We start from the raw sequence: 17,393 nt of genomic DNA, 5'->3' as shown, positions 1-17,393 counted from the left end.
ACATGACCAAAACGTGTGAAGTCATCGATAAATGTAATGAAATAAGAACTCTCATTTCTAGCCTTCACATTCATTGGACCATAAATATCCGAATGAATTAATTGCAATGGTGATTCAGCCCTAATAGCCTTATCAAATGGTTTTCTAGTCATCTTTCCCGTAAGACAATGCTCACATACAGACAAGTTAATCTTAGCATGAGTGCCTAATAGGCCCTCCTTAGCTAATCTATTCATTCGTTCTTGTCCTATATGTCCCAATCTAGCATGTCAAATTTCATCATTAACATCAGCATTACTAGTAAGAGCAATGTTTGAAAAACAACTATTATTATTTGGTTCTACATCAAGAACCATAAAACCATTTGTTACATAACCATATCCAATTAACACAGAGTTAATTCGAAGTTCCACACAACGGTTATAAAAATTTATATTGTAACATAAATCAAGAAGACAAATAACGAAAACCAGATTCCGTCGAATCTCAGGAGCGTACAGGACATCATGTAGAAACAAGGTGCCTCCACCACGTAGGTTGAGCATGCAAATGTCAATTCCTTTGACTTCAATTCTTGCATTATTTTCTACATATATCCATTTGTTATTAGCTGGTACCCGACGGTACTCCACATATGTAGCTCGATCACGAGCTACGTGGTTCGTTACTCCTGAATCTACAATCCACAAAGGATATGAATCAGCTAACAACACTGTACTTGCAACATATTGCTCGTGGAAAGAAGATAAAAATAGATTTACCTTTTTAGGCTTAATACAATCCCGAGCAAAATGGCCCTTCTTGCCACAGTTGAAGCAAGTCAACCTGCTCTTAGATTTTTGTCCATATTTCTTTCCTTTCTTCTTGATTTGGTTTTTCGTAACAACAGCTTTAGCCTCCTTTCATTTCCCCTTTCCTTTCTTAAACCACTTGTTCTTATTCTTGGAACCAGAACCTTCAACTACAAAAGCTTGACTCGAAATCCTTGCGGATTCAATCCTCTTCGCCTCAAGTTCCACATGGCGTGAGACATCAGTGAAAGTCTTGATACTCTCACTATGGGTCAGGTTCTGTTTCATCGTTTCCCAAGAATCAGGAAGGGAACGGATAACTGCCTGAACATGTTGTTCATCGGTCAACGTATAACCAACAGTCTTAAGCTCTCGAATCATGTTACCCATCTCCCTGAGATGTTGGGCCATGGTAACATTCGAGCGCTTTTTACAACTATCAAACTTGATAGTTAGCTGACGGAGCTTACTCAGACTGACTCCACTGTACTTCTCTCTAAGGGCTACCCAGACTGCATGAGCTGATGGTAATAGCTCATATTCATCCACCAGGTCATCCACCATTGAACTAATCAATATTCCCTTAAAAATGGAGTCATTCCTTTTCCATGCCTTATAGGCATCAAGGTCACGTCTGTGCTGTGTTGTAGAACCATCAGCTGGTTCTTCCATGATTTGATTTACAGCCTCTAGAACTTCTTGTTCTTCAAGAACATATTGTATCTTGAGGTGCCAGATTTTGTAGTTATCCCCATATAATTTCTCACCCTTATTGAGTTCAGCTATGATGTTTTTAGTTGTCATGATCTACATAAATAAATAAATTATTTATTATTTCAGTGTAATTCATATATATGCAACTATTTATTAACTCAGTGTAAATTAGAGTTAGTTTACAAAATCAAGTGATAACATTGTTTCCACTCATCATTTGTATGTTCTAATCTAATCAACACTGATCAATTATATTACACATATCCCAACTAATGAACGAATCATTTAATATGAACGAATCATATTTATATGAACTAATCATATCATGAAATGAACTAATCATTTCCAAGTTAGTTAATATATAACATAACTTTTCATTATTTAATTCTGTTCGTACAAAACGACAGAAATTATTACATGACTCAAAAACCAGACGAGCTGACACTGTTCATACATAACGACAGTAAACAGAACACTAATAAACTAGATAGGCTAGCACTGCTCCCACTAGGACAAACACTAGTGTAGCAGCCAACATTGTCCCTATTAACCTGGACTTATTTAGGATAATCTCAGATGGGGCAGCTTCAGGATTCTCTATCAGATTCATTTCTGGATCTTCCTCGAGCATCTCCTGGTCATCTTCAGACTCTTCAGGCTCTTCTTCACCCATATGGTGAAGTAGTTCCTTACACAGTATTGAATATGTGACACGTCCTTCATGACGCCCCCATACATAGTCTGCTATTATCCTGGGATACTCTGGCAATGAATGCATCAATGCCCAGATCCTATAACTGTCCAGGACTAGAAACTCTTCTTGCTCAAGTTTCCAAAATAGTCTATCCAGCCGTCTAACATGTCAGTCGACTCCATAAGCAGACTTATACTCTATCTCCTGAATCTCCTCTCGGAGTTGGTTTCGCCGCACTTCGCGACGAGTCAATGTGGTAATCGTCCGTGTCATCTGAAAAATTGAATTTAAATAAGTTAGTGCAAAACCGACTAACTAGTACAAAATCAGTTTAATTCAATTTATATAAGCATACCATCATTATAAATCAAGAAAAATAAATCTTCTCGATTTTCAGGAGTTTAAGTCGACTGACCCATTAGACCGGTCAATCAGGAGTCCAGATGTTAAACTTAGTCTATTGTCCTTATTAGAATTAATCTAATTGGACCTATGTTCTATTATCGTTTAAACTCATTTGAGTCAATCTCAAACTTATTGATCAAACTTAGGTCCATTTGATTCTTTCAATGCCTATTGGATTAAGTCTGACCCATTAGAACAAATCTAATTTTTTATGATCAAATCTGACACACCAGAACTAATCCGGTCATATTTGATCGACCCAACTTCTGTAATCAAGATCACCCTAATTAATTCAACAATAAACCGAGCTGGTTAAACCAACAAATAATTTGAACCAGCTTTAGGTATCATTGAATCAAACTGGTCTGCTTAAATTAATTAATAATTTAAACCAGACCTGGGTTTGATCGGTCAAGTTGGTCTGGTTCCATTTTCAGTAAATTGAACCATAAATTAATTAAATATATTTATTAATTAATTAAATACATATAGATATGTATTATTAATTAATTAATAAATATTTAATTAAATTTTAGATATTCTGTACGTGAAGGAAAAAATGAAACATGCATACATTTTTTTATTTTTATATACACGTCTTCATTTTTTTTTCTTACACGATTTTTTCAACTGTGCACTACTGTTCATGCATGCAAGAAACGAACGATACTGTGCACTGTTCATACCATTTTTTTTCTTTTTAATCGATTGAAGAATCGATTAAACTTTTTGAATCGATTAATGAATCGATTCAGCACAGGCACAGTACCTTTTAATCGATTCATCCAAGTGTTGAATCGATTCTGCGCATTTTTTTTTTCTCTGTTGTGATTTTGAATCGATTCAAGCACAGTGTTGAATCGATTCAACACTGTGCTTCGTCAAAATGGCACTGCTCGCGATTTTTTTTTTTTCACAGTCTTCATCAAAAGTATTGTTCATACGTTTTTTTTTTCTCTTTAATCGATTCGTGAATCGATCCAACAACTATGCGCGATTTTGAATCGATTGAATTACATTTCAATCGATTCAATTCAATTGAATCGATTGATTAATCGATTGAATTGACTATTCATCGTCTTCTTCGCGATAGAAGAAGAAAAACGCGAGTTTTTTCGCGTCGATTTTCATGCTTTCAAATCTAGCACGCTCTGATACCATTGTTGGTAATTTTGAGAGCATGAAAAACTAAAACGAAGCAATTAAAATAATGTGGTCATATTAATCTCCCGAATACGCCGATCGATGAAGAGATTGTCGCTGTCGGAAGCACGATCACGGAGCAACCCGGAAGCGCTTCAAGGTTCACGAGCCAAATCCCAACCTCTGGATGCTCTCCCTTTGCTCTCTCAGATCACCTTCGCTGCTCCTCTGCTCGCCTCTCGATCACTTGCTCGCTGTTCACCCCCTCGATCACGATTGCCCTTGGACGCCATCTAATATAGCTAGCAAAACATCGGTTACCAACCGATGCTTTGATGGCTAGCTTTCAATGGAGGAAGATGAAGGATCGGCACCACTTCATCTTCCCGACGTTGCAACTGATGCAACGTCTAACAGTTTTCTTGGTCCCAGCAGTTACACTTTCCGACAGCAACCATCCCTAGCTGTGGATCAATAGTGGCTGTGAGATTTAGGTAAGGTTTAGATAATTGATCTTTACTGTAGGTCATGGGTTGATTTGAATATTGTAGATGATAGATTCATATTTGGGTGAGTTTAGGTTGAGATAGGTTTAGATTTAATCTAATTGAATAGTGGAATGCTTAGGGTTAGTAGATCTAACCCTAGTTGACCTATGGATTATAATTAGTGGATTAATCAATAGATCGGGTTAGTGATTATATCGATTAGGGGATTTTATTTAGCCATTTAACTCGTATGATTTTAGCTAAATAAAAGTTATACATATGATTGATGCAGGACTTTGATTCGAGGCGGGCGTCTCGACGTAGGATTTCTGGTCACGATCTTCTTTTAAGGCGGGTACCTCTGACTTATCTCGTTGATATGGTCATTTTTTTATATGCATAGTAGTTTATAGCTAGTAGTAATGATTGTGTTTACTTCTAATTTGGTATGTCATTTCTTGGTTCTTGTAGTCTGCTTATATTCCTATCTGTTATGCATTCATACTTTTGTTATCATGTTTACTCCTATTCATAGAAATAGTGACATGCATTGTCCTACTGTGTAGTAGTCTAGTTATTTGACATGTCTGACTTGTATACCTAGTTTATTGATACCTAGATCATTGTATGGATTTATTTCCTTTTCGGTACATTTTATATGGAGGTGTATACTGTCAGTATCTACATGTTAGTGTTATGCACCATCTTGCATGATCGCATGCTGAGCGATTGTCGACTCCTTTATTATTGAGCATATCACCAGTTACATGATCTGCAGACACAACCACTCATGGGTTAGTGGTACATCAGGCAGAGTGTGTGCAGTTTGCTCTGTCAGGGCTCCGCTGGTCCGCTCATGGGTAGCGATGACTGCAGTGTGTAGCGAGCAAGGATCCCTCCCCTTGACCATGATATAGGGAGATGAGAGCATTGAGCTTTCCCACTCTGTTTGGGGTAGGAGGATAGGTGTACTCCAACAACATCCTATCCACTCGGTCACTCAGGAGCAGTGATAGCAGAGTGCACAGTTGTCATAGCTCTACCCACTCGGTCTCACCATAGTGTGTGAGATGGCTGACTGACGTCAAGGGTGACCATGTCATTTTTGCATCATATGCATGGATTGCATTTATTGTTTATGATTGCTACATTTTGGATGTTGCATTTGTTTGAGTTGCATATGTTTGACATGCATACATGTGACATTTTGTATCTGGTCTGACGACCCTTATATTCAGATAGGAGGTCCTGATGAGTACAGTTTTCTTCAGTCTTTTTAGTCTGCATTTCCTACTTTTGTTCAGGAAATTGTATCGTATAATTATTACTGTTAGTTATACCTTATTATGCATGTCTATCCGGTGTCCGCTGAGTTCTTGAACTCACCCCGTTGATTATTCTTATTTCAGGTTAAAGCCGTTAGGAGGTTCCAGTTACTAGTCCCCTTACCACAAGGATTTTCGCTTTGGTATTTTGGTTTTATGTTTATTTGCTTAGAGCTATGTTTCAGACTTGTTCTGGTTTTGCACTCTGGATTTTGTGTGTTTTGTCTTATGACGTTGTAATGGTTGAACTTTTGCTTGCTCGGTGGATTTTCTATTTGGTATGTTTAGCTACGCGTTTATCGGTAGGCAGAAGAGGTAAGTTTGGATGTTATTTTCGATTTCTTTTCATATTGTGATGACAGTCGGAGGCTGATATATTATAACTGCATGGATTGTTTGTTTTTATATGTCATATATATTATAGCCGTGTTGGCTGATGAGTGTGAGTCCTGAGGGCTATGTAGATAAGTTTCAGATTGTCACCCGTATAGGGGAGATGTTGCCGAAATTTCTTCTGACAGAGACTTCCTCGGGGCGTGACAACCTAAGCGCTTAGGACCTAATCCTATAACCCATTAGTGATTAGCCCAATCCTATTTCTATTCGCCTTCTGCCTCCGTTTATTTCAACTTTCGATCTCTTCAACAGTTCAACTCTTGAATCGTACAACTGAATAAAAGATTACATGAATATGATTTTTTCCGCACTTATGATCTTATTTGCTTTCAATTATAGTAAGAGATGATTATGCTCATATCAGGCGTCCCTCACACTCCGTTCTCAGATTATACGAAGATAGATAAATTATAGAGTCAGTTTATAACTGATTGTTAAGTTAACTAAAAAAAATTCTCCAAAAATATATGTCCATCAAAAATTGATCATCTACTTTTAATCATCTAAATTCAGACTGTAGACAGTGTAATAGATAATAATGAATAAAGTAAAATATTAAAAAAAAAGGATTTTGAAACAATAATATTAAATAAAAATGTGATAATAGTTTTTTTTATTATTTTTATAATATAATTTAAGTATCTATGACTTTCCATCTCATTTGTCTATTGAATAAATCTAAAATGTACCTTCAAAAATAGATAAGATTGTCTAGTTTTAATGATCAAATTTTAACTTGATAAATTAATAAATAATTTTTTTCTTAATGGATGATGGACTTAAAAAATGTTAGAGTGATAGATTATTCATGTTTCTCGATTTATCTCAGTAACCCTGAACGAAAACTTTCATGAAACTAAACTAATCTTCCAAAATTAATTGACATAAATTAAATATCAACTAAAAAAATTAATCAAATTAGATACACTTAAAAGTTGACCTTCAACATATTACATATTCATCCCATTTAGAATTGAACCTGATCTTTTTCTTTATTCCATTCACTGTACTATACTCATGGGGCACTTATTATTACATGTCACTTAAGAATATTAGGATAACAAACTTGTAATAAGAAAATCAAGATAATGATCAAATTCCTAATATAAAATATTAAATACTTGGGCTACTTTTCTTTGGAATGTTGGTAAAATGACTAACAAAGTTTATAAGAAGGTAAACTATGTCAAAAAAAAAAACACTTACAAAGGCTGTAAATCTTTCAACTAGACATGAAAAATGTAACTCTGAAGATGGAAACATGTGATTCAGCAGTAAACCCAGGGATCATGGACTACCAAAGACAATGATAAATCTTTCAACTAGACATGAAAAATCTCTATATGTGGAAAGAGGTAATTCAGTGAGATACTGATAAATCTAAAAGTGAGGAAATGATGCAACTTAACAATGCAGTAAACCCAGGAATAATGTGATTCTTTGGCTTTCCCCGCCTTTAGATCCTCCCTACATCCTTATATCAGTTATTCACGGTTTATCTGCGAATTTCCCAAGGACATCAGTCACTTTGTCAAGAACAATGAATAGCTTGTTTGCATGTTCCCTCCATTGATCTCCATTCAGTTGAATGTTCAGGAGGTTTTGTGCATCAAGTTGTGCCGTCATGGAGTTGTTCCTACTTAGGACTTCTGTTTGTTGGCTACAAGGATTGTTGTTTTTTTACTTCATCTTCTGAAGTTTGCCAGTGCTTTCTTCCTGGCGGCGGTAATTTATCTTCAGAATCATTAGCTGGCAGCTTATCATTTGCAATCTCTGCACATACAAAATTCAACAATATCTTCAGTTTGTAACTGATTGATCTTTTGGGCCATATATTACTATATATTCAGTGAATACATAAACCTAATAATTAGGGCTGTAAAGACAATCTTAAACGGATGTGAAGTTGAGATTTGACAATTTGGGATTGAAAGAAGAGGACAACTAACTGGGATGTGGGACTTCTGTTCACAAAATGAGGAGCCTTCTAAGGTTAGAGAAGTAAACATAACCATCTCGAACTTGTTTGGGTGTTTGATTAATGGTTGGAAGATCGATTTAGTACGCTTTGGGTTCAAATCTGGCTGGTATGAGACTTAAACAACTTATTTGTAGTTGAAGTAGAGTTCAACCTGTAAAAATTGTTGCAAGCACGGATTTGAAAAAGGATGGATGATACAAAATTGAGATACTTTTCCTAGTTTACATGTAAAAAGTGAGGGACGGATGGATTTTAAATCCATCAATTGATTGTTTTTATCTCTATTTGTTGGAGATGGCTCATATAGAGTTGAAGCCGGGGCACGGCCGTGCTGGGGAAGTATGACTAGGGCATGGCAGCTTTGGGTCTTCGACGAGCACGAAGAAACATGACCATGGCCTTGGACACAGTCTGACTGTGCTCGGCGAGCCGTGTCCAGATCTATTAGAGCGAGCACGCATGAGGCATGGCCTAGTCGTGCCTCGTTCGGGAACAAAGACAGCCTCAGGCACGCCCGTACATATTCAAAAACTTTTGCAAGATTTTTTTAGTTCAAAATCTATTTTTAAACTTTTTTTAAAAATATATCTCTTTGTATAGAATAATTAATTACTACTTTAATTAATATTGTTTTTTCGTGAAATTTTTTTTCACTATTTTGAATAAGTATGTTTAACGGTTAAAAATATTTTCAAAATTTTTCACCAATTAAAAATAATTTTAAAATTATACCTTTTAAAAACTGGCATTTAAATCACAAAAAATCATTTTTCAAAAAAAAAATCTAAAATTTTTCTGTGTTAATCACTGATTGTGTAACCATTAGTATTTATTATACTTATTTTTAATGTGATCAAAGGGGAAGAATTATAGATTAAGTCCAGGGGAGATACATTTTTATTTGCATATTTAATACTTTAATTTGCATATTCATTTACTTTAATGTTTTGTTTTACCTTAACTTAACCTGGGTTGATTCACATCAAAAAGAGGAGATTGTAAGTACCATGTGGTAGTTTTGATGTGATCAACCAAGTCAAGTTATGTTTTGTGTATTTAATCATTGTGTCTAAGTGTGCAGGAGCTTAAGAACTCAATAAATCGAGTGGAAGACACAACTAGCGAGAAGGATGGCACAGGAAGCGAGTCGACAAGCTCGGTGCCTCCGAGGGACTAGGTGCTGCAAAAGAATACGCTGACAGACGAAAAGGAAGCGCGCAGCGTTTCTAAGGGACGAGAAGCCGGAATGGAAGATGGCTCTAGGAGAGAAGGCTGGAGTTAGGTTCGGGTGAACTCAATTCTGGAAGGCCGAAGGATCACCCATGCACCGGAGAAGGCGCCAGACGATTAGCACATGGCTGACCGGTCTGAGACTAGTCGGTCCGGGAGCCTGGACCGAGTCATGTCAGCAAACGGCCAGATTCGACCAGCAGGCTATAAATAGAGAGCCTTGGTCTCAGTAGGTTTACACAACACTTGTAAACGAGTTCTGTACTTCAATTTCCAGTTTTGTTCTTTACTTTTTTGAGCTTTCAACGTTGTAAGAGGCTACTTCGCCTTTGGAAGAAGATTTTAGTGAGATACATTTGCCTTGGATTAGCAATCTTCTAATTGCAAACCAAGTAAATATTCTTGCCTCTTTCTTTATTTTATGCATTTAACTTTCTATTTTTTAACAAGTGTTTGTCTAACTTAGTCCAAAGATCGAGAAAGGATATTCTTATAATTTCAGACAATTCACCTCCCTCTTGTCAGCCGTCCGGGGACCTACACAACGAGGTCGATGGAGAAAGAGACGACGTCGACAAGGAGGAGGCGCGAAACTCACAGGTGAGGTCGACGAGGGTGAGGCCGTGGAGAGCGGCATTGAAAGTCTTGAGGTCGAGGATGAGCCCAATAGTGTGGAGGCCAGTGAAGAGCGAAAGTGTCGTGGCGTGCTCACCGGGGTGTGTGTGGTTAAAAGGGGCAGATGTAGGGCGACGCTGTCGGCATCCATGAGCAATAAGAAAAGGCCAGCGTCGAGCTAGCCAGCACGAGCACAAGCGGCGATGAGAGTGGAATAATTCATAGCCAACGTTATACTTCACCAACCAGTGGTGTCGTCTGGCATGGTCATCGTTGTGTTATACAGTCGCTTTGACATCCTCTGTCTCTCCAGCTTCTTCCTTCCGACGGTCTCCTCTCTAAGGGAGACGCCATGAACTCGCGGCTTCTCTATTATCACCACGAACTCAAGGTGAATCACCATCTCTTTGTGTCCGTCATGAGTTCACGGAGTCGTGATTGTGAGTTTGTGCTCGGAGTGAAAGGTCATGGGTCGTTGAAGGATTCCTTTCACTCTATCTTTGCCGTTTCCTTTCTTTTATCTATTTTCCTTCGTCGTTCTCTTCCCTTTTCTTGAGGATAGTTTTCCACAATTGATTCCTTTCCTTTCTCTATCCGCGCTTCGGAGTAAACATAGCATTAGTGTAGCCCATCTCCCACTCTCTTATTTTGCAAGTTGCAAATGAGTCCTTAGCGCCCCACAGCAGCGACCGTCATGCTTTGCCTACTCCATGGTCGTCTCAGCATCAATCAGAGTGCTCCACCATGGTCGTCCCATCATTGATCAAAGCTACCAAAATATTTGCCCACAACTAGTGTTGCCACTCCTAGAGACCTAGTTCTTGCTACTACTCTCTTCCTCCTAGAAGAGCAGGAAATCTCCCCCTCTAAACCCTCTGCCCCTTCTTGTAGAACCACCACTACTATTAGTTCCCTTATAGCGAGTGTTATCACTGGCTTCTTCCCTGCAGCAGTATTAAGATTGACACATTTTCAATTAAAGAAAACAATTGAAGAATAATTTAAGATTGGCACGTCTATAATTAAATTTTAAAATTAATTTGTCATTTGTTAATTTAAGGTTGTCATATTTTTCTCTTTTGGTAAATAATTATGGGATAGTTATACACCCAATTAAAGTCTAGCATATTTTTCTTGATTTGGATTATTTATTTCCTAATTTATTTAACATCTAGTCTATAAAAGTTGTTCCGTGTCTATGTATTATTAAAAAAAACTGGTTAATTAATGGCATATTCCAGTTTTCCAATCTTTTTGTCGGGTATTTTTTTTTTTTGGTGAGATAAGTATTTCTTCGCTTCTTAATTTCATCCCAATTTTCAACATGATTTGAGGGTTTAATTTGATACCTTTGTCATTATTCCTTTCAAATTTCATCTCAAAATTTCTCTGCCCCCACCATCCTTAAAAAAATAATATCTTTGTGCAAGAAAAAGAAAGCTAAGAAAAAAAAACTCCACAATCTCCTAATCTCAACTAAGATTGTTCATACTTTTCTCCACATTAGTTGTTGCACACCTCCTCATGCTCTTTCCTCTTGCGATCTCTACCAATCTCATAGTCACGTTGTTGTAGTTGCCTGCCTCAATCTATCATCCTCCATCTCTCTCATAGGCCAGCCCACATGTTGCTGATCTCTAGCTTAGGCTGTAGTGTCATGGAGACATCAATGCCATTTGCCCATGCCCAATTTTGCAATGTCCTCCTCCGGAGACATCAATGATTGACATCCTCTCGCAACATTGACTTTGCTACCTACCACACCACACCACACCACACCGTTTGCTACTCGTGTCACCTAAGTAGTCACGCTTGCTTACAGTGATCGGCGATCCCACCACCATCACAACTGTCAAGAGTCATCTACCGTGAACAAAGTAACCCACTCAAAGCTCCATGGGCTTCACAGGACACGATGCTTGGCTACCTCCACCAATGAAACCAACATCCACATCTAGAGATCCCTCATCCCTTGACTCATCTCTGGCTGCTACAAACCCTCTCCTGTCATCTACAAGGCTACCTCCACCTACTAAACCAACATTCACCTCTAGAGATCTTTCTTCCTTTGACTCATCTCTGGGAGCTATAGACCCTCTCGAGTCTTCTACAATGAGTGTTGCCACCTTCGGCTCCATTCCTTCGGCCTAATAGTGCCACCATTGTCTATGAGAAGAGCACACTCTCTGCCACCAACTGTCTCAACTCCACTGACCACTTTCTCTCTTTGGACCAACCTCCGTTGAGTCACACATCATCTCGATGGGGGAGGGAGACAAGCTAAATCCCTTGAATCGTTTCCTCTTTATTTAAAAGCAACAAATGGTTGTCCAAGAGAAACATATAATAATAATAAAATAGCAATACCAGGAAATAAAGGCAAAAGAGATAGAGAAAAGAAAGAAAGAACAGCAACTGTTAAAACAAAAAAGGAGATGGAGAAGACACATTATGGATTTGGTAGAAGTCCAAAGAATTATAAATTGTAAAATCAAACATCTTCTGTCACTGGTCAAGTTAAAACGATATGGCAACATCAACATCAACATCAACAAAAGTTTATCGTCTCGATACATATTTTCTTTCTAAATATTATGTTTTATTTAGTCAGTTAAATTTTAAATTAATTATATTTGATTATTTTTTTCACAATTTCTATACATCATTAAATATTATGCAAAAAAATATTATCATATTATTTCCAATTTAGTTTAGTTATCATCCATAAAAAAAAAATAGAAACACATCAATAATTTCTTATCTAGTTTGCTAGTTATCATTTAAGTAAAAATGGAAAAATATCATCATTAATATTCTCTTTTGCTTGTATTTTAATTTGTTTATCTTCCATTATATTTTCCTGCATTATATTTATCGTATTTATTTTATGATTATCATTACTTGTCAATACTAAGGATCAACATGATGAGAGGAAGCACCATAACTCCCAATAAATGTATGAGAATGCATAAGTGAGAGATTAACTAAACTATAAGATTCATAAATACTAAAACGAACGATTTTAATAATTCCAGTAATCTTTATACTTCTGACACTTAAATTTCAGGAATTAGCTGTGCACAAAGTCATAACCGCATAATCTCATGTATAGAAAAGAACCAAATAATTGTTGTAATACTTGTATGTTAGGAAAGATATCTCTATTTACTATGGAAGAATAGAATTTAATTAATTGATTAGATTACACTGAAAATTATTTTGACCAACATAACACGACCTCCATTAAACAAGTACAATTTGTCAAATTCACCCCTAGTAGATTTACTAGAAAACATTGACAGCATGTCTAGATATTAGAAATCAAGACAAACAAGAATCTATCATATACATTATCAAAGACTGCTATTACTTAATAAAGTTCTATGGAATATTTTAAAATAACTAATGATACTTTAGAAGAGTCATTCAATGATACTTTAGATGAGGCCTTTTATGATGCAATCTAAGAAGAACCTTCTGCTATTGACTTAATCTCTTTAGAGATTATTCAACTTGATAATAACCACGACTTAGCTTCTCATTAGATCGTAACTAATTCATATTACGCAAAGAAGCCAAAAGACAAAAGTAAACAAAATAATCATGAACTAGTAATGCAAAATATCAAAATAAAGATTTGCAAATCCTTAACATGATTGGAAAGACAAAAGTAATTCAATTTGCATGAGTTATAAAGAAAAAAATATAACAACAACCAAGTCTTCTCCCGCTGGATGGGAAAAAAAATATAAATAAACAAATATCACAAAATGAAAAAAAAACAAAAAGTAACAGAGAATACAAGCTTTGGAAGTTTACAAGCAAATTATTTTTTCAAAAAAGAAATAAAATGTAAATAAAAAATGTGATAATTTTGCTCAAAAATGGTTATTTAACAATTTTGGGAAAACTACTATATGATTATTTTTGGCTCAAATTTTTCATTTTAATATATAATGTACTCTAGGAGACCATTAGAGTCCACCAATGCTTTTAAAGTGATCAAACAACTTAAGAATGGTCATGTAGACAAATACTGTTATATGGTCATTTCTGCTCCAATTTTGAATCTGAATATGTAGATGTACTTAGAAGGCCATTGGAGTTTACATATGCTTTTAAAGCGATTAAATGACTAAAAATAATTGTAGTAGTTTTGCATGGTCATTTTTGCACAAATTTTAAATCTAATATATAGATGGACCCAAGGAAGTCATTAGAGTCCAACCATGCTTTTATAGTGACTAAATTATTCAAAAATAGGCATATAGAAATTTTAGCTAAAGTTGCTATATGAATCTAGCAATTTTGATCAAAACTATTAAAAAATTGCAATGTGAATGTGATAGTTTTAGTCAAGATTGTTACACAAATATAACAATTTTGGCCAAAACTGCTAGTTCATATAGTAGTTTTGGACAAATTTACTACATCGTAATTTTAGTTACTTTGAAAGTATGGTTGGAATCAAATGGTCTCTTAGAGTGTATCCATATATTTAGATTTAAAATTTGAACACAAAATGAACTTGTAGTAATTTTGACCAAAGCTGCTACATGATCATTTTTTAAGGCATTTAGTGACTTTAAAAATATCCAAAACTACTACATTGTTATTTTTTTAAGTCATTTAGTTAGTTTAAAAGCATAGTTATTTTAAAATACATTCATATATTCTGCTTTAAAAAATAAGTAGAAAATAGTATTTCAAAATTGCTACAATAATCATTTTTATATTTCAATTCTTTTTAAAAAATGCTAATAGAGTTCGTATCACTTTACTCTCTATTATCTTTTTAAAAAAGATTTCAATTTGTGAAAAAATAAATAAATTTATCTTTTATATATATTTTTTAAAATTTATAACTCAAGTAACATTTAAAAAATATATATATAACATAATATCACTTTGCTCTCTATTACTTTTAAAAAAAATAGTTTTTTTTATATTTTTAATTTTTTTAAAAAAAAAATTATAAACAAGTTATAATTTTTACATAAGTTTGCCTAAGTGTGTGTTAGACCTGAGTGGCTAGTTTATTTTTTTGGAGGACAGATAAAGGTGCAACGGTTAATTTGATGGCATTTGTAGCAAAACACTTATAGAAGATTTTTTTATGTTTTGGAACAAAAGGTCGCTCCTTTGATATACTGGAAAAATAAGGCACAGTTTTTTCCCCATTATTTAATACTACGATAGAAACTAGAAAGTTGGAGATCTAAAAGATAGGAGATTAACAAATTCTATGTCCATCTCTATCCATTGTACTGTGTTTATGTTATCTTGATCTATGTTGGCCAAATCAAGTTAGGAAGGATTCACATTTTTGATAAACTAATAATTTTCTATGTTACCCTAAACTCTATGTTACCCTTTTCTGAACAGTCTGGTTCAGTCATTGACTGCGTTTTCAAAGCAAGGTTGCAACAAGAAACAAGACCAATGAATGAAGAGAATCTTATACAAAGACTTGTAGAAGACACTTGAACCCTAGTGAGAAGTACACAAATGCAGTGACAAAAATCCACTTTCAAAGCAACACAACACAAAACACACTGCAATTGAAGAAGTGTAGCATGATATCTTTCCCAAAGCATTTCCAAGACTGAAATTTGAACAAATGTGCCGTGCTCACAGTTTTAAAAAAAGCTCATAAGTGGGTGACGACATATGATGATTTTTAACTCACTGGTGGTGATCGATGTGAGCTGGAAATCCTAGAATAAATGTGTTAATAATTTTGAGCTATAAGTCATTCTGTGAGCAACCACACTTGCCAGAATTACTCATTTAAAAGTATAATTCTATTGCAACCGAGTTCTTTAATGTCTTGGTATTTCTCAAGTCAATAGTCCTCTACCTCTTCAAGTTCTTTCTACCTCCATCTCCACAATTACCTATGTAACTTCACCTAACTCACCAACAACTTTAACCAACAAGATGCCAAAGTAGTAGAACAAGATTTTGAATGAGAATACAAGGTTTTGAATGAGAATAAGGACATACCAGGACGTGTAAACTCCTCCTGAAAGGGTTCAAACTTTCTCTCTGCACGCCACACGAACAGTGCAAGAACAATCAAGTTGACAAACATTATAAGAAAACTATCAAGCATTTCGAATTCAACAAGCACAGAAAATGAATGTTAATTTTTGAAAAAGGTCCTGTAAAGACGAGCCAGGGTAGCAAATTACTTGCTATGAGCGTAGCACTAACCGGCGACGGCATTTTCTTCGTCAGATTCGCCTGGTTGACATCGGAGAAAGATCCACTCTCGGTTGTATTTTGACCCCCAGCGAAGAACGCCGCCTCATCCTCGTCATCTTCCTCTTCTCCTTTTTTTATGCTCTCTCCCACTTCGCCGACCCTGACCTCAAACTCCTTGTCCGCCTCAAGGATGCGATATAGCACGTCGTCATATACGCCTGGCAGCAGCTGCTTCTTCCTTTGTCCGTTTGTCATCTTCCAAAAGGACTCGCCAGAGGCCTCAGCGTCCCTCGTCTCCCACGCCCGTATCTTGTTGTAACCCGTCACCAGTTTGCCCCAGCGCTTACGGCACTGTTCCGGACTCCGATCCGTCCCCTTTTGGCGGCAGTAGGATGACACAGCATCCCATTTCCTGTTCGTCGACATGGTGACGAAGGGATCCCTGCCCCGCCCTTCCACCGCCCGCTTCCCTTCTAACATCATAATGCTCTCGTTCTTCGTCCACCTTGGTCTCCGCAGGCGGCGGACAGTGTCGCCGCCGTCTCCTCCTCTGCGGATCCTCCACCATGGTCGCCGCAGGGGGAAGCAAGTGTCGCCGCCGTCTCCTCCTCCGCTATCCCCGCCGTTTCCTCCTCCGCTATCCCCGCCATCCTCATCGTCCATTGCGGCGTCGGGTGACCACATTTGCCCTGATGGATCGGGTGGATAAATTAGTTTTATGATACAAATTAAATTAAATTAAAATTTATTGTTGAACGTAATATCGAATATTCAAGATAAATTGGAAAGTATTTTGGACTATTCACGAAGTCCAAAGTTAGAAATTGAACGGTAGCATTTGGTTTTTTTTCTAGAAATTGGAATAAGAATGAATATGTATTCATATTCATTCTTAAAAAATAATATTTAATTATTTAAATATTTTTATCAGAATAAATTTAAATTTATTTTTTATAAAAAAAATATGAGAAAAAATTAGATGTGAGAAATAATTTTATGTGAGAAAAAAATAAGATGAGAAAAAAATTATGATGAAAGAAAAAATATAATGAAAAAAATAAAAAGAAAGACAATGTGATAAAAGAAGATGAGGAAATATAGTAGATGAGAGAGAATGAGGAAAAAGAAAATATGATGACAAACAAAATATAATGATATTAACTATTCTCAAATTAATTATTTAGATCTTATCAATTAATAAAGGTACTCATTCTAATTTATTTCAATATGTGAATATTAAATTAAAAGAATTATTAGTTAGGCTTATTATTATTAACCACTTTTTTGAAAAAAGTTTGTTCTAAATGTATATTTAAAATTTTTTATTAAAAATTATTTAACACATTTGTCAAACGTGCTTCTCCAATCAGTCACTCGTACACTTACAAAAATGATAAAATGAAA

At 35.8% G+C, this 17,393-nt stretch overlaps 1 protein-coding gene across 3 annotated transcripts; it reads right to left on the bottom strand.

Annotated features, from left to right (window-relative positions):
- Window positions 1-7,098: 7,098 nt before the first annotated feature.
- On the bottom strand, window positions 7,099-16,675 carry LOC122025496 (trihelix transcription factor ASR3-like). 3 transcript variants are annotated; one of them, XM_042584306.1, is made up of 3 exons: window positions 15,977-16,675; window positions 15,789-15,830; window positions 7,099-7,729 (listed from the first exon to the last, which is right to left on the bottom strand). In XM_042584306.1, the coding sequence occupies exons 1-3, from the start codon at window positions 16,671-16,673 to the stop codon at window positions 7,617-7,619; spliced, it is 852 nt and encodes a 283-aa protein (XP_042440240.1). In that variant the 5' UTR covers window positions 16,674-16,675; the 3' UTR covers window positions 7,099-7,616. The 3 variants fall into 3 exon arrangements, with proteins under 3 accessions (XP_042440240.1, XP_042440241.1, XP_042440242.1); XM_042584307.1 differs by having other exon boundaries at window positions 15,999-16,675; XM_042584308.1 differs by lacking the exon at window positions 15,789-15,830.
- Between the last annotated feature and the right edge of the window lie 718 nt (window positions 16,676-17,393).

The sequence above is a fragment of the Zingiber officinale genome, chromosome 9B (genome assembly GCF_018446385.1).
Source record: "Zingiber officinale cultivar Zhangliang chromosome 9B, Zo_v1.1, whole genome shotgun sequence".
Classification (NCBI taxonomy): Eukaryota; Viridiplantae; Streptophyta; class Magnoliopsida; order Zingiberales; family Zingiberaceae; genus Zingiber; species Zingiber officinale.
The sequence above is the reverse complement of the archived record's forward strand: the minus strand, read 5'-3'. Positions and strand labels throughout refer to the sequence as shown.